The sequence below is a fragment of the Polyodon spathula genome, chromosome 48, assembly GCF_017654505.1.
Source record: "Polyodon spathula isolate WHYD16114869_AA chromosome 48, ASM1765450v1, whole genome shotgun sequence".
NCBI lineage: Eukaryota > Metazoa > Chordata > Actinopteri > Acipenseriformes > Polyodontidae > Polyodon > Polyodon spathula.
Window position 1 is genome coordinate 2,048,524 of NC_054581.1, and position 24,854 is coordinate 2,073,377.

Below are 24,854 nucleotides of genomic sequence, written 5' to 3' on the forward strand. Positions count from 1 at the left end.
TTGCTTTTGTGTGATTGCACTGTGCTGTAAGCACTTTAACAGCTTCAAGCTGTAACTAACATTATCATTTCTGCTTGCCAGGTGCTGATGAACGTGGATAGAACCGACAGACAGAGAGAAAGGTGATTTAAGCAAACCTGATTACAGGAATCTCACTAATAGCCCTCCCTGATTACAAAGAGATGACTGCACATGTCCCAGTAGCCCCGGGATACCTCCAGATGCTGAAGCAAGGAGCCAGGTACTACAGCGGCTTGGAAGAGATGGTCCACAGAAACATCGAAGCCTGCAAACAGCTGAGCCTCTGCCTGCGTACCTCCTACTGCCCCAAAGGGCTCAACAAGCTTGTCATCAACCACCTAGAGAAGATCTTTGTGACTGGAGATGCCGCCCGTATTCTCAGAGAGCTAGTGGTGGAGCACCCAGCAGGTAAGACGCTTGTGATGGTGACCCAGGCTCAAGAGCAGGAGATTGGCAACAGGACCAACTTTGTTCTTATTTTGGCCGGCTCGTTGCTTGAGAACGCAGAGGAGCTTTTGAAGCTTCGGCTTTCTGTTTCCGAAATCACTGAAGGCTACAAGGTGGCATCTAATAAGGCTTTGGATCTCCTGGAAGACCTGAGCTGCTTGTCCTTAAAGGACATCCGAGATGTGACAGAGGTTGCAGCAGCCACCAGACCATCCCTCGCCAGCAAGCAGTACGGGTATGAAGACTTCCTAGCCACGCTAGTAGCCAAGAGCTGTGTGTCCGCCATACCCAAGTCTGGGGAGTTTAGCGCAGAGAGCGTAAGAATTTGCAAAATCGTAGGGGCGAGCGTGGAAGATTCAATAATGCTTAAAGGCATGGTCTTTAAAAGAGAAACAGAAGGGACTATCAACTCTGTACAGGATGCCAAGGTACAGTGCTTCCCAAGAGCGCTGGGGAATTCATGGATTTCAGAGGAGGCCTTGATGGAAAACCACGTCAGAGACGTTGCAGAAGCAGGAGTCAACGTAGCGGTGGTTGAAGCCAAGATAAGAGACCTTGCACTCCACTACGCAGACAAGTACAAGCTAATGGTGGTCAAAATGACTGTGCAAAGCTCTAGGCGTGACCCCCTTGCTGAGTCTCATCCCCCCTGGGGACGTACTAGTTGGGGTTCTCCCCTCTTGGGCATCCCACTTTTCTTGGCGATTATGATCTGGTCTACTCCCAGTACAATGATTGCTGCCCTGGAACCCAAAACTTTGCCTGCTTGTCTGAGCAGATCAAAAAAAGGGCTGGATATCGGATTGCTGCCAGATTTATCAATAAAAAGGAAATGTATTATTGGCATGAACATGAATGGAGGTGGTGGGGAACAACTATCTATTGATCTGCTTCTAATACAGAACGCTTGTTTATTCCGATTTAAAGTGTGTGATCGTGCTTGTTCTGGTATTGGAGCATTATACACTGCACTGTATAGTGTTGATTCAAATAGACTTGTCAAATACTGTTTATTCGTACTTCCAGATTGTACAGTAACATCTTCACTTAGCAGACATCTGGCCCTAAATTATAATCTGAGGTACATGATAATAGACTAAATGATAAACACTGGAGGGAGGGAGCAGTTCAGTCTCCGTGCCTCAAGCCTGCCCTGGACTGGAGGGAGCCCCCTGTCTCTTAAGGGGGTGAGGGAGGGAGCAGTTCAGTCTCAGTACCTCAAGCCTGCCCTGGACTGGAGGGAGCCCCCTTTCTTTACAAGCTAGCAGTTATAACTGTCCGTGTACTCTGAAGTCCAATATCTTTATATTGAATTACTGACACTAATTACTTTAAAAACACTACCAGCTGCATGCAAACTTCTGGACACGATTAAGATACAGTTAAATGCACTCAATTCTCCCTGGCGCTTGGTGATGCTGGGTGTACAATACAGTACTGAATAAACATCTTCACTGCAGCTGACTACAGCTAATTGAGCCAGCTCTGATAAAATAAACTTGGGACAGCAAATCGCATATTTTAGCACAGCGTAAACAATGGCATGACAAAATCCTTAAAGGGGAAATCAATAAGCAGACACCGCCCCTCATTGAATTCCTGTGAAGATTCGTGGGTGCAAGAATATGTCATTTATTTTGCCAGTGAATCATTCGGGTTATTTGTTTCCAAATTCCTTGCTTCTGTCTTTTCATTACGTCCTTGACACTTAGTGATTGAGACTAATTGGATTATCTGCCTCCCTGATGTGCGAGTTCCCCTGTTGACCCTTATAAAAGTGTATTTGTGCAGTTTTCCCATGGTTATACTATGCATTTACTATAGTTTGCCATGTTTACTATACAATGCTTTCACTGTGCTTTATTACACTTTGCTTTTACTGTGGGAAACCTTTGTAAGGGTACAGTTGGAAAGCTGAGTTAATATTGCTGCCGTGCATTTAAATACTGGAACTTAATTACATGTACGCTAACCCTCCTATTCTTATACTGTTATTATTTCCAAAGGAGGTATTAGGTAGAAACTGTAATCTTGCTCAGTGTGATTAACATCAACCAGGGTGTGACAATAACCAAAGTGAAGTGATAATCAACAGCTCGTCTCCCATTACATCCTGACCAGGACATTTCAATGTGGTGATTGTAATAACAATCTTTATTTTTATGTAGCGCCTTTCGTAGTGGACCACCATCACAAAGCGCTTTACAAGATACGAGACTAGGGTGTGTGAGCTGTGCATCAGCGGCAGACCCAACAGACGGAGCACAAGGAGGGTAAATGACTTGCTCAGGGTCACACAGTGGCTGAGCTGGGATTTGGACCGGGTCCCTGCTGGTTACAAAGCCTGTTTCTTTAACCACTGGGCCACACAGCCCCCTATTATAAGCATATGGGGACATAACCTGGAGTGGTATTGACTCTAAACCTATTACAAACAGCCAGCCTAGAAGCAAGTTTTATCCTATGCAGCAAAGCACACCAGCTACACGTTTAAGTGACTACACAAAACACTGCTTGCTATTTCCAGTTTGCGGAAATGAATGACTTCTTTGGAACAGAAGGTGGCGCCAGTGTTCTGTATCAAACCCTCCCTTCCCTTTTAAAGCTAAGATGCTGTGACAAGGTGCTGCAGTACAGGGGCTGGATAAAAAACTGGAACCACCTACCCTACATAGCACACACTTGCTGGCACTCATTTTTAACTCCTTAACAGGATTAATACACAAAATTGTGTGCGGTTTTATTGGAGGATTGGCTGCTGCCAAATAGCAGATCATGAATCTGTATCAAATAAGAAGTGAATTCTAGGGTGAATTGGCATGATCATTTTTTACCAGTGTTTTACCTTTCTGGACTTTACAATGCTTATATGCTTGACCATGCTTTCACTGTGCTTTGTTCCACTTTGCTGTGCTGTTACTATGGGAGACTTTTATAAGATGTCGATCGCCCTAAAAGTATGAATTGCTGAACATTAACACTGGGAAGATGCTGGGGAATAGAAGATAATTGCAGCGAGAACTGGATTAACAAAGCAGAACGTGGAGAGCTGGCTGCTATTGAAGAGAATCACAATCATTACAACAGAGAAAAACAGGAGGATATTACAGCCTGCCCAGCGGGTGCATGACAGCATGTCACACGAGGCAATTATGAGTCTTGGCGGAATAATCAATATTGCTTTCTCCACAGCATGCACAGAGTAACAAGATATATATCTATCTGTCTATTTATGAATCCACCTTGCAGTTTATCTAGCTATATAATGCCATATATCTATTTATCCTTGCACACGCACAATTCTGATTTACAGCATCAGTGCTCAATATCTGTGTGGAAAATAAAACCAAAACACATGCAGTATGTAGCACACACTTTTATCCCTCGTACAAATTTGTTAAGGCTAAATATAATCCCTAATTCTGGATTCGACACCCTATTGACAGTGGTATGGTGGGTGGCTCTACACTAAACCCTGTTGACAGTGTTATGGCGGGTATATCAGTCCTATCCTGCCTGCTCGCAATGATTCTACACCCTATTGACAGTGCCTTGGTAGGTGTTCGGTATTTCTATGGTATTTGCTCTCCTCTCTCGCTCTCTCTCTGCTGCTCTTAGTAATATATTCCTGCCTGAATGACTTGGCACTGAAATTCACAGCTCCTGCATAATTAATCAGACAAGGCAGTGATGACAGCAATTACTGAGGGAGACAGTGTGGCCGAGAGAGAGAGAGTGAGAGTGAGAGTGATCGGCTGCGGCAACAGATTGCATGCTTTTGTAAAAAGAATGGTTTACATAAAATCTTTTAAAACAAATTCCAGGGTCCCCTGAGTGTCTCCTCTGGTAAAGTCATGGGCGCGTGGGGGGGCAGGGTGAGTCATACTGTCAGGGTAGACCAGGTTCCTGGCTGTGCCAAGTTACCGATCTTCACTGGGGATTCCACAGGGAGTTTTGGCTCTGGCGCTTGGTCAGGGACTGTTTCACCTCACTGCGCTATAGCGCCCCCTATGGCCAGGTGCCCGGAGCTCATAGCAGACACCGGCGGGGCTGGCCTTTGTCCTCCAGGACAGCGACAGCGGCTTGCTGGGGTTACTCCTTTAACTCATGAACTTCCGACTGAAGCAGACGATTGATCAATTGATCATCTAAATCCACAGGAGTGCCACAGCGCAGAATACATTAGGCACATATGCCCTTTCCACATGGGTGCACAGACGTGTGTGTGTGTGTACAGTATGTGTTCTGTAACTTTAAAAAAAAAAAAAAACTCAATCAAAGAGGCAATCCATCAACTGACTTCTTGAACTGCAGGGCTGTATTCAAGCTGTCACCATTGTTCCAGATCCCCATGCTTGCAGGGGCCTCTAATTATGAGGAAATAGGCAAAGAACAGAGCCCCAAAACTGACACATGGGACCCTCCCAGAGGTGACAAGGGGGCAGACCCCTTCCGACCGGGCTGCTGCCCCTTGCCCCTAACCCCGGGGCCTCATGCAGGGCACAGTCTTGCTTTGGTGACTTTGATTTCTGGCTCGTTTGGGTCTGTGTCAACAGCCCACGCGATCCATCAAAACAGACTTGGCATCTAATCAGGAAGCAGGCAGATGCGTCTTATAACTCTCCCCGGCTCTGTAGAATCACAAGGCAGCAGCGGCAATGCCCGTTTTATATTAGATTTTTGCTATGCATGCTCTGGGTTTTCAATGTAATGAAAATTTTAAACCAGAATTAATAAGAGGGGATGCCTGCATATATATCTATCTCTCTCTCTCTCTCTCTCTCTCTCTCAGGAAAAAAAAAAAATAAAACGCTACAAAAACCGCGGCGCGGAAAAAAAACCCCAACGCACGGCACCACGCTCAGCGCGCGCTCTCTCTCTCTCTCTCTCTCTCTCTCTCTCTCTCTCTCTCTCTCTCTCTCTCTCTCTCTCTATATATATATATATATATATATATATATATAAATACAGTACAATGAGAAAGACTTTAATTTCAAATGATTGTCATTAAATATTAAATTAACTGATTTTCCACATAAGACTGTGTGTTCTTGCAGAAGTCGCGTTGCTTTATTGGCAAGCCTGTAGGACAAAGGTCAGTGTCAATAATATTACAAAAACGACTCGGTGTGTTGAAAGATGACGCAGAATAGCGGCGTGGTGTTATAGTTTCATAAAACCTTTATGCACTGGCGCCATCCGGCCGGCCTTCTGTCTGTCTGTCTGTCAGTAATTAAGCCAATAATTTGGGGACATTTTGTCAAATTCTGACCATATATTGATAGTAATACCTGCCTGCACACGCACACGCACACTCACACACACACAAATACAACTTGTTTCAATTTGTTTGTTTTTTGCCTTTGCAGTCGTCTTTTTCACTTCAAGTTGACCTTTCCCTGTAATAGAAAGCGTCTGGCTTCAAACTCACAAAGAAAAAACAAATGATAACATTACCACACTCCAGCAATGCTGCATTATACAATTGAACAAAATATATTACAAAAAGGAATAAACTTTGATAGGCATCTCCAGGAAAGGTCACCTTCAAAAAAGACACACACACAAATAGAAAAAACCTCCATAAAGAGACTTGGTAAAAGGTTATGGCATAAAATATAAGGCATGTTAAAAAGGGGTCTAGACTTTAAAAAAAAAAAAAAAAAAAGTGCTCAAATTGTGTGATTGGAAAAGTTCCCAAATGTCACACGGCTGTAGAAGACTTCTATCGGATCTAAATTCCATCAGATCTAACTTCTATCGGATCTAAATTCCATCGGATCTAACTTCCATCAGATCTAACTTCCATCAGATCTAACTTCTATCGGATCTAACTTCTATGGATCTAACTTCTATCGGATCTAAATTCCATCGGATCTAACTTCCATCGGATCTAACTTCTATCGGATCTAACTTCTATCGGAGCTAACTTCCATCAGATCTAACTTCTATCAGATCTAAATTCCATCGGATCTAACTTCTATCGGATCTAACTTCTATCGGATCTAACTTCCATCGGATCTAACTTCCATCGGATCTAACTTCTATCGGATCTAACTTCTATCAGATCTTTCGTCCATCCTTTTATCTAATCGGATAGAACATGGCATGGCTTTAACCCTTGGTATAGCCTGGACCTGCTGGTCACAGGACAGTAGGAGAGAGGAAACGCTTTCGTGGATAAACTATTATTCTTTCTGCTTCTCCTCCTCCTACTTCATCTTCTTTTTCTTCTCCTTCATTCATTCATCCATCTATTCTTGTTCTTCTCCATCATCCATCCATTTCCTCATCTTCTTTTTCTCCTTCAGTCAGTCATTTCTTCTTTTTCTTCTCCGTTCATTTGTTCATTCGATCATCCATTACTTCTTCTCCTTCATTCATTCATCCATTCATGCATTCTTCATTCTTTTGCCGCCTTCTCCTTTTCTTCTTCTCCTCCTTCTTCTCCTCCTTCATCATCATTTTCTCCATTCATTCTTTCGTTCATTTATTCATTTGATCATACATTACTTCCCCTTCATTCATTCATCCATTCATATATTCAATATCTCGCCTTCTCATCCTGCTTTTCTTCTCCTTTTCTTCTTCATTCAATCATTCATTCCTTCATTTCTATTCATTCATCTTTGACTGTGATCTGCTCAGATCTCTGAAAGCGAAGCAGCAGAGTTCATTATGACTTTTACATCTTTACATCTTGGAAAGAAAAATATCCTTTGGCAACCACAAATCCGCAGCGTTGGAGAAACTGTGTGCTTCGTTTTGAGAGTCAGAGGGGCGCTCTTTCATTTGGGTGGGAGTCACAGCACAGGCTGCCATTAAAGACGGCTCTCAGCCTGCAGCACCCAGCAGACACTCACAGTTTCCATTGTCCCGTAGCTATGACAACATGGACGACTCAATCTCCTCTCCAGTACACTTTTCATCTCCCAGCTCCCTCTATTAATAAAAGAAACACAAAGTTAACATTTCTTATCCCACGGCCGCGTCTGGCTAAAACAAACATTTTTTAATCACTGTGGGGGGGTAGAAGAATGAAAGTGAATATCTTTTCACCTCTATCTAAGCGGGGGGCGACTGTGGGAAGAGAAAGCCCTTTCCCTTTTTCCAAAAAACAAACTTAAAGCAATTAAGAAGTTTAGTTTAACCATCTCAAGAGAAACATTAACAGACAGCTTCTAAATTATATATATCTATATAATTTAGAATATTGCAGCTATATTGTATAGCTTTTTAGATTCCATTCCACCCCCCTCCCCTCATTCCTCTCCGTTTGTATAATGAGGAGATTGATAGCGGGACACAGCGGGACTGTTTGGGTTGCCAAGGTCCAAGCGCGGAAGGTAAATGTAAGATCGCCACAGAAATGTATTCGGACGAAGCATAAATCCTCACCCCTCTGCACCCACAGGCTGCGTTTTCTGCTTGCTCTGGTGCAACGGGGCGAATTTAATTTCGGATCGCTGTAAATCATTCCGGGTGGGAAATGTTAATATTGGAGACGTTTGTTGGCCGTAGCCTAGGGGCTGCTTCGCTTGCTGTAGCAGAAGAAATGATTTTAAAGGAATTCTGTATGTTTTTTTTTTTTTTCTCTCTAATCACTGAAAATCCACCCCACTTGATCCTTGCTCGTTTTTGGAGTTATTAAAAGCCTCTTGATGTATTACACCTTTAATATATATATATATATATATATATATATATATATATTTATTTACTTTTTTTTTTTTTTTAATTAAGTGTGCCCAATTATTTTACCCCTGAGTTTCTCCCCAATTTCGATCCTCCAGTTATTTTTACCCTGCAGCAATTACATACAGAGTGAGGATCCTCCAATCCCACGCCCGAGCCTGCTTCCTCTTCCACACCCAGGAGCTCCAGAGCAGATGTCATCGAGTAGCCAGCCCCTGGAGGACAAGGGCCGGCCCTGCAGGTGTCTGCTCTGAGCTCACTGGATGTCTGGCCAGTCGGGTTCACTGCATAGCGATGAGGAGGAGAAACAGTCCCTGCCGGTTTTGCCTCCCTGACCCACACGGTAGCGCCAGAGCCAATGTGATGCGCCCTCCGGAATCCCCAGCAAAGATCAACGACTTCCTTCTGGGACCCCTGCACTCCCCTGACTGTGTGACTCCTCCCTGCAAACCACGCGGCTGTGCCTTTACCAGGGGAGACCCTAGGGGACCCCTGCACTCCCCTGACTGTGTGACTCCCCCCTGCACACCACGCGGCCGTGCCTTTACCAGGGGAGACCCTCGGGGACCCCTGCACTCCCCTGACTGTGTGACTCCCCCCTGCACACCACGCGGCCATGCCTTTACCAGGGGAGACCCTTGGGGACCCCTGAGCTCCCCTGACTGTGTGACTCCACCCCTGCACACCACGCGGCCATGCCTTTACTAGGGGAGACCCTCGGGGACCCCTGCACTCCCCTGACTGTGTGACTCCCCCCTGCACACCACGCGGCCGTGCCTTTACCAGGGGAGTTTTTTTACATAATCTATTTGAAAAAGCGCTCTCTGTACGGCTCAGCCCATAAGCAAAAGGCAGCTGAATTACCTGTAAATTAAGACGTTATCAAGACACAAGAAAAACGGCAGTGTTCTCTTTGCTCTCATCCCTAACGAAGGGTCTGGAGTGCTCCTTCCCTCTTCAACGCCCACCTATCTAACTGAAAGGTGATGTATCAGAATGCCTGGGCAGCTACGAGTGGAGCTGGGCTTCAGTTTATTAGCTGTGGCGCGCTATTACGACAATTGAAATCAAGGGCAAACTGCAATTTGAAAATCACAGAGGAACTACATTGAAGCTGCAGTTCAATGTCACAGAAGTTTCTTTTTGGTTTGGCTTTTACTGTAGCAAACAGTGCCAGCAGGTGGTCAAATGCTGTAACTGCAGGTCAGCTGTAACTGAAAAGCTTGGGAAATTGTAAAAATAGGCAAATCAGTGATTGTCTTATTTAATTAATGACTTTAATCAGCCACACATGCAATTAATTTAAAACAGTCAGAGAAAAGGAACACAGCTACCAATGCTAAAATGCAGGAGACTCTACAAGCGCAGTCTAAACAGGGGTCTTGATTCCCATAGGAAGCATTCACAATTGCAAACCAGATAACAAGCTAACTGGACAGCTCTGTAATGTGGAACTGCTCTTCCTCTTTAAATACGAGTCAGAGGTCTGTGTCATCCAGCCTGGGGGTACCCCTGCTGCACTCGGACTGACCCGGAAGCGCTGCATGTTGTATCTGTGTTGGGTGGGTGGGGTGGTCTGCTTGTTGGAACTGGTCAGAACTGCCACCTGCTGCCTGCATTTCAAACCCCCCCCCCCCCAGGGAAACAATGGCTTTCACGGCTCGAGAGGGATTCAACACAAAGGAAAGACAAAGAAAACAGATCGGTTACTACAGGGGTCTGTCCCGACAAGAAGGGCTATTGTACTGCGCTGTGGTGAGGACAGCGCCTAATTATGGCACAGGTGCAGAAAGACGGGCCAATGGAAAAACTGCACTGCATTCTATCCATTAGGGTTAGAGCTGGGGTTGGGGTTAGGGTTAGGGTTGGGGTTGGGGTTGGGGTTAGGGTTAGGATTAGGGTTGGGGTTGGGGTTGGATCTGGGGTTGGGGTTAGGGTTAGGGTTGGAGCTTGGAGTTGTGGCTAGGGTTAGGGTTATGGCTGGGGATGGGGCTGCTGTTAGGGCTTTGGGTTAGGGTTAGGGTTAGGGTTAGGTTTGGGGTTGGGGTTGGGGTTGAAAATGGGATTAGGGTTAGGTTCAGGGTTAGGGTTAGGTTGAGACTGATTTAAATCCCGGTATTCTAATTATCTCACCTGGCCCGTATTTTAATCTCTGCTGGAATTTTAGAGCATTTTACAGCACTGGGTTTCAAGGGGCTGTAAACTGCTCAGAAATCAGCCCCTTAGACTAGCTGCCAAATATTTCACCAAATGCCTTCCTCAGTGTTATTGAGGTACATTTATACTAACCAGTGCACTGCAGTTGTGGCCAAAAGTTTTGCATCACCCTCTATATAGAAATGAATAAAACCTGCCCGATAATGTTATGTTAGCATATTGAATTGCACACCGCTTTGTAGTTTTTCCATTGACTTAGACATAGACATTTCAGACAATCTAACATGAAATACTATTGGACTGCTGTGATGGCTTCCTTCTGGTAGACCTTTGCTATATCATTTTGTTTCTTTGATTACATGATGGTAAATAAAAGATCTAAATTATGTTCATATGTTTTTTTTTTTTTTTTAATTATGTCTCAATTCTAAAATTCTGGGTGATGCGAAACCGTAGCTGTGGAGCTGCGCTGGGAAGGTGTGTTGTCTCTGGAGTGCTCAATACCCTCGGATTTGCCTTTTCCAGATAGCTGGCAAACCAGCCACAGTGAAACACTTACACCTAATCAGTGCTGCTGATTCCGTCATTTGCTGAGAGCTCTCTGTTCTGCTGGGAGTTGTAGGAGAAGCTAAACGTAAAACCTGGAGTGGATCACCGGAATGCACTGCTCAGCCTTAACTCAAACTGGATTGATTATTCAGCTGTGTGGATGTCTTCTTACTAGTTCATTACATCCCTTATAAAACTTCCCCATAGTAAAAGCATAGCATTTTTCCCACAGCAACAGCACAGCACAGCGTAATGCATTAACACACAGCTCCTGTTCTCAGCAAAGCTGCCTGACTCAGTCTTGGCCAGGTGACTATTTGGACAATGCAGCCCCCTGCCCCCTTTCATTAACTTTAATTGCAGACTGTTCCAGCTGCTTGGCACTCGTTGTGTCAAACCTGATCCCACAATGAGAGTTAGGGAGCTGGTTTCTGGAAGTGATGGTATTAAACTGGGTGTGAACCCCCCCACCCCTCTTTCAATAACACAGAATTCTTTATCTGTTTAAAGCATCGCCCCCCAGGCTGGACCAGCGGGCTGCGTCTCAAACCCGGTGGTCCAGCCGAGCAGGAACTCACTTCATAGGCAAGCTGAGACACGTGACTAGCCTCTCCCCTGCCACTGTCTGATTCAGTCAGCTCTCTCGAGGCAAAGAAAATTCTTCTATTACGAATTACTTCTTTCAGAAGGCTACAAATTCCATGGATATACTTTCCTATGCTTTACCACACCTCTCTGTGCTGTACAATGCTTCCCTATGCTTTACCACACCTCTCTGTGCTTTACAATGCTTCCCTATGCTTTACCAGACCTCTCTGTGCTTTACAATGCTTCCCTATGCTTTACCACACCTCTCTGTGCTTTACAATGCTTCCCTATGCTTTACCACACCTCTCTGTGCTTTACAATGCTTTCCTATGCTTTACCAGACCTCTCTGTGCTTTACAATGCTTCCCTATGCTTTACCAGACCTCTCTGTGCTTTACAATGCTTCCCTATGCTTTACCAGACCTCTCTGTGCTTTACAATGCTTCCCTATGCTTTACCAGACCTCTCTGTGCTTTACAATGCTTCCCTATGCTTTACCAGACCTCTCTGTGCTTTACAATGCTTCCCTGTGCTTTACCACACCTCTCTGTGCTTTACAATGTTTGACCATGCTGTCACTGTGATGTATTACACTTTGCTATGCTTTTGACAATAGGAAAATGTTGTAATAGATCTCTCTGAATCATATTTAACCTCTCAGTACGGGGCCCCCTTCGCAAATGTTATAGAAATCCAGGAAACACAGCCAAACCCCCCCCCCAAAAAAAAAAAAAAAAAAAAATTAAAATAAAATAAAAATCCCATTTGAAAACCACCACTAAACTATAAAAGCTGTGAATCCGACAGAATGGAAGTGATGAAGTCTGGGCTCTGGGTTCAGGATTATGCTAAGCCAGCTCGCAACGCGGGGTTGGGACTGGACCAGGGGCATCGAACTCCAGTCCTCGAGGGCCGAGGGCTCTTCAGGTTTTCATTCCAACTTAAGCTCTCAATTAACTTAAATGATCTCATTATTTGTTCAATTGGAAATGTAATATTTTTGTTCAAGTTGATGAATTAAAATGCGCTTGATTCAAGGTACGAAACATTTTGAGGTCTGGAAAGAAGTGTTAAATGTGTCCAATTAATCAAATCATTAGACCAAGTAAGTAAGTGAGAGCTGAGGTGGAACGAAAGCCAGGAGACGCTGCGGCCCTCCAGAAGCTGAGTTTGACAGCCCTGGATTAGACTGTCTGCTCCATATTGAAATATTAAAGCGCGCGCTCTCCCTCGCTCTCAGTGCCCGCTCCATGCTGCTCCTGGTATCCCGTGGAGATGAATAGAAGCTCCTAATGAAAGCCACATTTAAGCAGAATAGTTGCAGTGGCTGCCCTGTGGATCCCTCTATAAAAACACAGGCACTCAGAGGTCTGTTTGCTCCAAACACACACACACACACTGACACACACACACACACACACACACACACACACACACACACACTGACACACACACACACACACACACACACACTGACACACACTGACACACACACACACAGTGACACACACACACACACACACACACACACACACACACACACACACACACACACACACACACACACACACACACACACACAACACACACACACACACACACACACACACACACACACACACACACACACACACACACACACACACACACACAGACAAACACTCACATACACACACAGTGACACACACACACACACCGACACACACATTGATCTGAAATGAGGTATAACTGCAGTGCACAACAATTAAAAAATTATACACAAAAAAAGCCATTATTATAGCAAACGGCGATGTGAGCGGCTCGGATTGACTCGGAGTACCATTACAATCAAGCAGACACGAAAACGAAACTGTGTCACCTGCAATTTGAGGAGACGGCCAAACTGCTTCTTAACAGGGAGTTAAGCCCTTCCGTATGGGGTCGTTAAAAATGCACAACATAGATTAGCCTCGTTAAATATTAACGGGTCAGACTGTCGCTTCTTTAAAAACAAGAAATAACTCTTCCGAGCCCCACCTCTGAGACTCATCTCTGTCTTCAACGTGGTTCCTCCAAAAAACTATCAAACAGCGCTGAATTTAGAGATAACAACATAACAAGGCTTTGTGCATGGGAAACACACTACCTGTACTGGCATCGTTTAGATATTTTATTTAATGTCGTGTAATCAAAGAAACAGCAAAATGAGATCGCAAAAAAAAAAAGAGGTCTAGCTGAATCCATAATAGTAGTACAGTAGTATTAGTATATGTTACAGCAGTATATGTTAGATTTCCAAATGTCACATTTTTCATTTGTTGTCAGTTTTCCTTAAGTACCTGTTTATCGGAAAACCACAAAGCTGTGTGATTCAATGTGTTAACATGACAAGATTCAGCAGGCTTCATTCGACTTTACGAAGCAAAATTAGTTCATTCTCTAGGGCGATGCAAAACCGTGTCCAGAACTGTACTGGAGCCCTTTGCTGTCTATCTATCAATCTGTTTCGTTTTATCTACACCTGCTTAAATGGTTTCCAGCGAATCCTCAGCGGCTTGGTAATTGCGCTTATCGCAGAAAAGATTACACATTTCTTCCCGAGTGCAGTCGATAGCAAACCAGACTCCGCTCCCCGTCCCATCCAGGCTCCCTCTCTTAGGAAGTTTCACACGCTGCAGAGCGCCGGGCTTTTCAGAGGTGACCTCCGCCCCGTCCTGAGATAATAAAGCGAGACGGCAGCTCTCAGGTTGGCGTTAACAAGAAGCGTGAAGTTTAAAAAGCTCTCCTGCAACCCCGTAGAGTGTTTGAAATCCGACAATAACAGCAAAATAATAATAAGCGAAATGTTAATAATAATAATAATAATAATTTTCAATAGGCCGGTTCAGGTTTGATTAAATAACCAAAATTTTTTTTTAAATCAAGATTAATACCATTCAGAGCAGCTTCGTGGGGAAAGAGGCACCCTTTGGAACCTGTACTGTTTCCGTGGAAACCGGCTGACACCTGGCTGGCACCGGTGGAGGGGGACTCCGATACGCTTAATAATCATAATTTGACGTGATGGTGGTGTCTCGGGGGACACGGGACCTAAATCATACCTAAGACGGGGGTTGTTTGATCGAGGACACGCGGAACCAATTACATATTCATGGGAAGGAAAGTGGCTGCATGTTTACACTTTAACGTGCTTTATCTAACTCCCCTGTGCTGTACCCTGCACTGCACCCTGCTCCTCTGTGCTGTACCCTGCTCCCCTGTGCTGTACCCTGCACTGGAACTGCACATGAGACGTTCTGCAGTACTGAACCCGTGGACGCCTGCCGCTGCACTGCAGACTCCTCTTGGACCCTGTGCCTGTGAGGTGCTGTACCCTGTGGACATGGGACCTGCCCTGCACCCTGAGACACGACATGGGACAACCCTGGGACCCTGTGACTGTGTACGTGCCTGCACTGCAACCCTGCTCCTCTGTGCTGTCCTAACCCTGTTCCCCCTGTGCTGTACCCTGCACTGGCAACGTGGCTCCTCTCTGTGCTGTACACCATGGGACAGATCGACTTAAGACGACATTGGACAAAGTGGACGTCATTATGTTGCTGTCCCCTGTGCTGTACCCTGCTCCTCTGTGCTGTACCCTGCACTGCACCCTGCTCCTCTGTGCTGTACCCTGCTCCCCTGTGCTGTACCCTGCACTGTACCACCCTGCTCCCCTGTGCTGTACCCTGCACCCCTGTGCTGTACCCTGCTACTGCACCCTGCTCCCCTGTGCTGTACCCTGCACCCCTATGCTGTACCCTTCACCCTTGCAGTGTACCTTCCTCCCCTGTGCTGTACTCAGCTCCCCTGTCACACCTAGCATAGGCTATCTCATAATGATATCATACCTATCATATGCTATAAGGATGTCACGCCTATCATAAGTTTTAGGATGTCACAATGATGTCACACCAGCATACCTTGTTGAAAAAAATTTCGGCACTGATCGTATCCCGGGTCTACAGTTTTACCATAGGCCTCTGGGGGGGGGGGGGGGGGGGGGGGGGGGGTAGGTTGGTTTAATAGGATCTTCCTCATATACATAGAAACGCCTCATGATTTTAGGCCACAAGATGTTCGTACCCAACAACCTTGTTTTTGCAAACCCCTGGTGCTGTACCCTGCACTGTAGTGGGGGGGGGGGGGGGGGGGGCTCTGGGGGGTACCCTGAATTGCCACACTCCCCTATGTCGGACATTATGTTATATAAATTGTCGTATGACTTTGGGACCCTGTACGTGGGACGAACCACATGTTGGGGAGACGACAGATGGGTGAAAAACTCCTAGAGTGTGTATTGAGATGTCTTTGACTTATCTCTTTAGAATTCTAACTGTTTACAATCCATAATTGCAGGGCAAATGATAATCACTGGATATAACAGTACGTGTGGGGCCCTCACGAGTACTGCAAAATACCTTGTGACCTCACAGGACAAAGACATGTTTTAAAGCTCTATGGAGGACACTGGGTGTGCTTCTAGACTTTTCAAAACGCACCAGGATGTGATAAGTGTGTGTGTCTGTGAAACTGATGAAGCGAATCTTAAGAAGACGACATATTAATACTTAACGTATGTATTTTTATATATATATGTGTGTGAGTGTGCATGAGTGTGTGTGTGTGTGAGTGTGTGTGTGAGCATGTGAGCGTGTGTGTGTGAGTGTGAGTGTGTGTGAGTGTGTGTGTGTGTGTGTGTGAGTGTGAGTGTGTGTGTGTGTGTGTGTGTGTGTGTGTGTGAGTGTGAGTGTGTGTGTGTGAGTGTGTGTGTGTGTGAGTGTGAGTGTGTGTGAGTGTGTGTGTGTGAGTGTGTGTGTGTGTGTGTGTGTGTGTGTGTGTGTGTGTGTGTGTGTGTGAGTGTGTGTGTGTGTGTGTGTGTGTGTGTGAGTGTGTGTGTGTGAGTGTGTGTGTGAGTGTGTGTGTGAGTGTGTGTGTGTGTGTGTGTGTGTGTGTGAGTGTGAGTGTGTGTGTGTGTGTGTGTGTGTTTTTGTGTGAGTGTGTGTGAGTGTTGTGTGTGTGTGTGTGTGTGTGTGTGTGTGTGCGTGTGTGAGTGTGAGTGTGTGTGAGTGTGTGTGTGTGTGTGAGTGTGTGTGAGTGTGTGTGAGTGTGTGTGTGTGTGAGTGTGAGTGTGTGTACACACTGTATATTTCTATCCACAGCACATAGACAGTAATGAAGCAGCTCATACATATTATAAATACAATATGTGACAGAGGAAGCCCCCTGATGCAGCCCCTGCCTGTCTGAGCCGAGCAGACAGTGACAGACGTGATCAGGAGGCTACGGGTCTTTGTGACAACAGCTGCCAGGTGACGCGTCGCCCTGGCAACCACTAAGAATCTTCCGGCTTCGGTTCTGATAGAAATCTCGTCTCCTTGCCCGATAGAAAAGTACATCTCATGTTGGGACGAGAAATAAAGGAGACGTGCGACAGGTTGTTTGATTTCCATGCTGGAGTTCTAATGAAATGCTTTTCTTTTAAAATGCACCAGACTTACACTTTTCAACAGTTTTTTTTTGTTTGTTTTATTGAAAGCATTAAATCATCTGGCGCCTAGTGCTCAAATAGCAACAGGGTGCTTAACAATAAAAGCGAAAATTCAGTTTCAAGTTCTGAACACTGTCCAATGGTGGAATTTTAACCAATGAGCTACTGAGACCAAGGGAGGTGAGCAGGGTACAGCACAGGGGAGCAGGGTACAGCACAGGGGAGCAGGGTACAGCACAGAGGAGCAGGGTACAGCACAGGGGAGCAGGGTACAGCACAGGGGAGCAGGGTACAGCACAGGGGAGCAGGGTACAGCACAGGGGAGCAGGGTACAGCACAGGGGAGCAGGGTACAGCACAGGGGAGCAGGGTACAGCACAGAGGAGCAGGGTACAGCAGCAGGGTACAGCACAGGGGAGCAGGGTACAGCACAGGGGAGCAGGGTACAGCACAGGGTAGCAGGGAACAGCAGGGTACAGCACAGGGGAGCAGGGTACAGCACAGGGTAGCAGGGAGCAGGGTACAGCACAGGGGAGCAGGGTACAGCACAGAGGAGCAGGGTACAGCGCAGAGGAGCAGGGTGCAGAACAAGGGAGCAAGGTACAGCACACAAAAGCAGGGTGCAGCACAGGGGAGCAGAATGAATTGAAATGACCGAGCTGTTGCAGGCAGAGAGGGGAGGGGGTGGAAAATTGGATTTGTCAGAGGACTATTGTAGCCGTCACGGTCCTCTCTTTGTGAGCAAGCCCTGCAGAAAGCTCATGATACACGGTCTGTTCACTCCACTGTGCCATTCTCCACGCTCTTTGTCACAGACTGTGCTTTTTTTTGTGTGTGGAGAAAATCTATCTACGCTGGTCTCTTTGACGCTGTGCGTGTCGGTGCTAGTGTTTCCACAGCTAGACTTAGCAAGCGAGACACACACACAGGGGCAATGCCTGTTCTTAAACACACTGCCTTCCACACCGCAGCCCAGCGCTTGCTTTCTTTCACTACTGCCTTCCACACCTTAGCTCAGCACTTTCTTTCTTTCTTTCACCACTGTGCTACACAGACCCCCCCCCCCCCACCCTGTACAGTATGGGGCTGTATTCATGTTGTTTCTCTCACCCCTGAAGAGGGCAGGTTGAGGGCTAGTGAGCGTTGTGTTTTGGTTTTTTTTGTCAAGCCCATCAATCAGCCTCACTACTCACCCGGCCGTGACGGTAATTAACTACAAAAAAAGAAAGATAGGTAAAATAATCCTTTTAACAAAAAAAACAAATGTGGACGTCACACTGTGTGATCTGAAGAAGCGGAATATTTGATATGTCTCAAACGGTAACCGAACGAAGCCATCTGGCACCCGGAAGCGCTGGAGGTCTCGCCTCTTCCACTGTTCAATCTCTCTTTTAAACACACACACACATAATCTATATATATATATATATATATATATATATATATATATATAGTTTCATGGGACTGGGCTGGCAGAAGAGAAAGCAGGATTATTGGTCAAACAGCAGCCTGTTTACTCAGGGCTTTGTACAATAGGCATTTTCTCCTGCTTGATTCATGTAGTAGATATATAGACAAGAGGAAAGAGCCGTCAATAGCAATGGGGAACATGCTGTCTGTAAACTCTGTCTTTGTCTGTGTGTTTGCCCCTCTTTCACCGGCCATTCCTGCTATAGTAGACAAGTGTAACGATTTTAGCAAACACTGCTTCCCATGCCAGCTCTGAGCAGCTGTCTTCTATCTCGGCTTATCGCTGTGATCACGAAATGTGTGATTATTGATTATTGATAAATTCCAAAACTTACGCACAACTTGAACACCTTCCCTCAGTGCCAAAAGTAAGCAAGAGTTCTTGTACCCTCTGAACAGCCTCCCTCTGCTCTGTGCTGGTTGAGCAGAGAAAGAGAAAGGGAGGCTCTTATACTCTCTGAACAGCCTCCCTCTGCTCTGGGAGGCTCTTATACTCTCTGAACACCTTTCAACCCAAAACTAAAAACACAGTAACAACCAGAGATTCTTTGAATATAGTTCAAAATAGGATATTATATCTTGATACTTTATATCATTGGAGAGAGTCAGAGTGAGAAGTACCCTCTATGAGGATAGAGAAGAGTACTGAGGAGAAGTGCTGCAAGAGGGAACGCCTTTGGAATTCCTCTGTAGCCCCCCCTCCCCCACAAAACCCAGTATCCCTCTCAGGGAACAGCCTCCCGTCCAGAGAAACGAGTCGTTTTACCACCTCACAGGTGAGGGAAGACAGAAGCGCTGTCATGAGGGGAATTCTGCTAGCCTAATAAGAAGAGCTGTGGATCACATCAATTCAAGAGGGACACCAAACTACTCTCACGTCTCCCCCTTATCACTCAGAGCGAACAACCCATCTGGTACAGGAAATTACCCCCCGCCTCCCGGTTTTTAACGTCATCTGGTCTAAATAAATACTTAGAGGTGCAAAGGAAGGGGCGGGAGGCATCGGCACAGCCTAGGTTTAATAAGTTTCTTTGTAGGATCGCCCCCTGCAATTAAACAGACCCACAAAAAAATGGGAAAGATTGATGTCCTGAGAGTCCATCTTGATCCCCAACTTAGAACAGTTTGGTTTCCTAATTTTCTCTGTAGCCCCCTCCCCCACAAAACCCAGTAGGGGGCCCTCTCAGGGAAGGCGGTTCTCCCGTCAGAGAGAACGAGTCGTTTACCACCTACAGGTGAGGGAAGACAGAAGCGCTGTCATGAGGGAAATTCTGCTAGCCTAATAAGAGAGCTGTGGATCACATCAGAGTCAAGACACACAGACAGCCGGCCTCTACTCTCACTCTCCCCCGATCAACTCAGCGACAACCCATCTGGTACAAATTACCCCCCCCCTCCCTGTTTTAACTCAATCTGGCCAGCAAATAAATACTAAGAGTGAAAGGAAGGTTGCGGGAGGCATCGGCACAGCCTGTTTTCTTTGTAGGAGCTGCAATTAACAGACCCACAAAAAAAGGGGAAAGATTGATGCACTGAGAGTCATTTGATTTCAACTTAGCTGAAGCACAGAGAGGTGTGGTAAAGCATAGGGAAGCATTGTAAAGCACAGAGAGGTGTGGTAAAGCATAGGGAAGCATTGTAAAGCACAGAGAGGTCTGGTAAAGCATAGGGAAGCATTGTAAAGCACAGAGAGGTCTGGTAAAGCATAGGGAAGCATTGTAAAGCACAGAGAGGTCTGGTAAAGCATAGGGAAGGAACCAAAAAAAAATTCGATAAAGCCCTATTCGTACAAAAATTTTGCGTGTCTACTAATTAAAGCCAGAAGGAACCAAACCCATGGTTCGTATCCCCTTCGTGACCATAACCGGGATTTTTGAAAAAAACAAAAAAATTTCCACCCTGGAAAATGGTCTCTCCAAAAAAACGCTCAGAATTGCGTGAAAACTATCGAAACTGTCAGTCTTTTTGACGACCTAAACGTTGAAAATATCCAAAATTTCGGACACGACCTTTAACCATTTAAGTTCCTTATCCCTGCGTAAAAAAAAACACGTGACTCTGTATCGCTCGTACACATTTGCGTGTTCTGCCATTCGACCATTTTCTACTCGTCCCGGTAAACTTTTTTAAGGGCAGCAGAAAAACTGTCTGGATTTGATTATAGGTTTTAAAGCCTTTGCTGGTAGCTGTTCAAGGAATAACGGGACAGTATGAAAACGAGAGATGAAAGTAAAAAACAAACCAAGAAAAGAGAGATACAGAAATAGACAAAGAAACCTTTTGCAGGAAAGGAGAGCGATAATCAGATAATCCCAGTGGGAAATCAGGGGGGAGAAAACAAACAAACAATCAGCAACTAAACCAAATCTCTGCTCTTATTAATCAACCGATGACCTGCTTTCTGTTCCCGGAGCCATCCTGCAGTCAGCGACTCTGGGGACTGCTTCCGAAACAATGCATTCAAGTGGGAAAGACTCTGAATAAACAGCGAGAACAGGGCTAGCAATGTAGCCGACAGCACAAACACACACACACACACACACACACACACACACACACACACACACACACACACACACACACACTGTGGAGAATATATTAACAGCTGTGTGGCACAGGCTGCTAAACACAGAGATACATGTGAAAGAGTACAGCATGCTTTACCATACCTCTCTGTGTTTTACAATGCTTGCTTATGCTTTACCAGACCTCTCTGTGCTTTAAAATGCTTCCCTATGCTTTACCAGACCTCTCTGTGCTTTACAATGCTTCCCTATGCTTTACCAGACCTCTCTGTGCTTTACAATGCTTCCCTATGCTTTACCAGACCTCTCTGTGCTTTACAATGCTTCCCTATGCTTTACCAGACCTCTCTGTGCTTTACAATGCTTCCCTATGCTTTACCAGACCTCTCTGTGCTTTACAATGCTTCCCTATGCTTTACCACACCTCTCTGTGCTTTATAATGTTTCCCTATGCTTTACCAGACCTCTCTGTGCTTTACAATGCTTCCCTATGCTTTACCAGACCTCTCTGTGCTTTACAATGCTTCCCTATGCTTTACCAGACCTCTCTGTGCTTTACAATGCTTCCCTATGCTTTACCAGACCTCTCTGTGCTTTACAATGCTTCCCTATGCTTTACCAGACCTCTCTGTGCTTTACAATGCTTCCCTATGCTTTACCAGACCTCTCTGTGCTTTACAATGCTTCCCTATGCTTTACCACACCTCTCTGTGCTTCATAATGTTTCCCTATGCTTTACCAGACCTCTCTGTGCTCTACAATGCTTCCCTATGCTTTACCAGACCTCTCTGTGCTTTACAGCGTTTAACTATGCTTTCCCATGCTTTTGCTATGGGAAACTTTTATAAGCGTTAGTTTACCATGATTTGTAAAGCCCAGAGAGGTATGGTAAAGTGTATTAAAAAAAACAAAAAAACATTGAAACCAGTGCAGACTATGGAAAAGAATGTGTTTTGAAAAACTTGGCAGAATGGGGGTCTTTTAAAAAGTTTAGCTAAAGAATGTAAAGGTGGGCAGTGAAACAGTCCTTACCTTATTTCATGGAAACTCTACAGGCAGCAGCATTCCAAAAAATGATTCCCAAGTGCAGTGCTCCTAGCAGGAGCGATTGCCATAGTAACAGATTGGAACACAGCCAGGGCATTCCGACGATGACATCATCTCATACCCTCCAAGCCTTTCCTTCCCAGGGCAGGGCAACAAGCGAGGTCGTGCAGTTGGGGGAGTTGGCCAGCAGGTGGAGGTGGCGAGCAAAGCTGAAAAAAAAACCCCAAAAAACAGCAGCTTCTTTTCAGAGCAGCAGACCACATCTTTAAAAATAGTTTTTGAATGAAAAATGAAGTTTTTTTTGTACATATATATATGATTTTTTGTATATATATATGTATATATATATTATAAAGTAATACTATCTATTATATATTATTCTATCTATTTCCACAAAAAAAATGACTCGAAAAAGAAACAAGTTCAGTATCCAATGGCAGAGCGTTAAGGGTGCACAGCACTTTCCCCTTCTTGTTTTAACGTTTTGCCGCGGGCATAGGGAAGAACTAGATCTGCCACAATGGTCGCCCCCGCAAAGATTCTATCCTAGACGGTGTTACAGAAGCTGTTTTCAGAGACTTGAACTTACAGTGTGGGGAGTAAGACTTCCTGTGCAACAGCACCCCTACCCATTCTGAGGTTTTAAACGTTTCGTTAAAATGGGTAAGGTCCAAAAAATTAGCACCCCCAGTGTGTCTAGGTAACAAGCTCAGCTGTTTACCTGAGTTAAACCCCTACTGCATCAAACTGCTATGCAATAGGGATCTTATTGCTGTCCCTGCTGAAAAGTAGCTCTTGAATTCATAGACTCCTTAACACATAACAAAATAACACTGCTTCATTGGAGAAATAGCCCCAAGACTCAATCGCAAAAAAAACGAGGACTTATCAAGTAACTGCATTGGGTGGCAGCTTCAAAAGAAGCCAAACTTTGATGGGAAAAAGCTGTTTAGAAAGAATACAACTTTTAGCTTTTAAAACACACACACACACACACACACACACACACACACAATGTCACTTATGAAGTGAAACACTTGCTGAACTGTGTTTTATTCACGAGGAACGATTCCCACAGCAGGGGCTGTAGTGTTTATAGCGGGTTTAAAGCAGACGCAAGCTCTTTCTAGATGCAAGGTTGAAACGCGAGGACTGGGGCTGATATTACGGTAAGCTATCTCATCAGGAACCGCTGGTGTTCAGATAAGAGGCTGCTGCCACACCTTCGCATTGGAATTCGAGTTAACTTAAGAGTTAAGGTTGTGTTGCTGCCTTCTCGTGTCTCTATTGTGCTTTTTCATCGCAGGCCGTCTCAAGTGCTTTTTACCAGCAGGTGATGAAAACAGTACACAATGCAGGCTGGGGATTGAGGAGCTGGGAATTGAAGCCAGCAGATTTACAAAATACCACGCGAGATTTACAGCAAACAGACTCACCAAGGGAGTGGCCAAAAGTTTTGCAACCCCCCCCCCCTATAGAATGAATTTTGTTTCATAAAGTCAAATGAACCCTGCTGAATAATGTTTAGTTAATCTGTTGAATTACACACCGCTTGGTAGTTTATTTTGTCTCATGCACTTAACCTCAAATTGGATCTAACTTGAAATACTGCTGTACTTACAATATCATTTTGTACTTTCTTTGATTACATGGTGTTAAATAAAATATTTAAATTATGTTCATATAGTTTATTTTTATATTATTATGTCTCAATCCTAAAATTCAAGGATTATGCTAAACTTTTGGCCAGAGCTGCAGGCTACAAACAGTTTACTTTAAAACGTTTTGTTTTGTGTTTTTTAAGGAGCCACCAGTGGCCTGAAACCTAAAAATTCAGCCCTTAGCCAGGAATCAGTCCTAGAAACTGTCTTGACTGGAATTTGCCCTTGGGGGACCCCCCTTCCCAAATTTCTAGCTGAAGTTAAGAACTTCACAGAACTTAATTTATTTTCTCTTGCCTGGGTTTGAATCACAGGTCTCCTTAACCGTCTAGAACAGTTACATTGTTCTCAAACCTTTAAAAGACTTTAAAAAAATGTGATTTTAATATGTGTTACTAAGGCCTCGTTTTTATTTATTTTAATTTATTAAAAAGAAGGCGGTCCTTATTCCCCGTACAAATGTTACGACCAGTAAGAAACACGAAGAGACTGCTGCCAGTAGTTTAAATATACAAAAAAAAAAAAAAAAAGATAAACATTTATAGTTATTTAGAATGTGTTTTGTGATGCTGCTGGAGGTAGAAACTGGTTTGTTGGTGACATTAAATTATTATTACTATTTTTTTTAAAATGCCTAAACTTCCTGAAGTTTTAGAAAGCAGAGTTTGAGACGAGACCCGATTATGACTTTGTAATGAGTTGTTTTTGTTTTGTTTTGTTTTGGTATTTCAGTAGGCCTGCAGTATTGGGACCTGTGATTATTAGAGGCGGCTTGTGGTTAAACTGACCTCGCACATGCTTCATAAATCTAATTTAAGTCGGGCGTCCCGCCAAAAAAAAAAAATAAAAAAAAAAATAAAAAAAAAAGCCCGCTGCTCCTCTCTCCTTCCCTCCGCGATGACGCCGTTAATGAGTGTCTCCCCTGGCCCGTATCGGAGCGCACCTGCTCGGCGGCACCTGGTTACCCCGGCCCGGGGTTCGACTCGCACGGAGTAAGAGGTAACATGTTACAAGAGGTAACATGCCCATGTTACACACAAAAGTATGTGCTGTATAAGGCAGGTGCTTCTAATATTTTGTCCAGTATGTGATGTTGTACTTTGCTAGTTGGATACAGCAACCACAGAAGTGCCCTATATTATGTATCGAGCAGTGGTTTGGTACAGCTGTGTGTGTCTGTTTGTATGAC

The 24,854-nt window shown here is 44.8% G+C and overlaps 2 protein-coding genes across 2 annotated transcripts in view; one reads left to right on the forward strand and one right to left on the reverse strand.

Annotated features, from left to right (window-relative positions):
- Positions 1-24,854, reverse strand: part of LOC121306486 (lysine-specific demethylase 6B-like) — a 665,627-nt gene that overhangs the window by 64,873 nt on the left and 575,900 nt on the right. The gene's annotated exons all lie outside the window — the stretch shown is intronic.
- On the forward strand, positions 183-19,671 carry LOC121306525 (T-complex protein 1 subunit theta-like). Its single transcript, XM_041238279.1, has 3 exons — positions 183-1,125; positions 19,150-19,208; positions 19,582-19,671. Exons 1-3 carry the CDS (start codon positions 183-185, stop codon positions 19,669-19,671), a joined length of 1,092 nt encoding a protein of 363 aa, XP_041094213.1.

What these genes read in the sequence shown, in the direction of transcription:
- LOC121306525 (XM_041238279.1), top strand. Translation starts at nt 183, where the DNA reads ATGACTGCACATGTCCCAGTAGCCCCGGGATACCTCCAGATGCTGAAG. An exon ending in GTCTCATCCCCCCTGGGGAC is followed by an intron (nt 1,126 to 19,149) that starts GTACTAGTTGGG and finishes CACAAAACCCAG; the next exon opens with TATCCCTCTCAGGGAACAGC. An exon ending in GTCGTTTTACCACCTCACAG is followed by an intron (nt 19,209 to 19,581) that starts GTGAGGGAAGAC and finishes TTTTCTCTGTAG; the next exon opens with CCCCCTCCCCCACAAAACCC.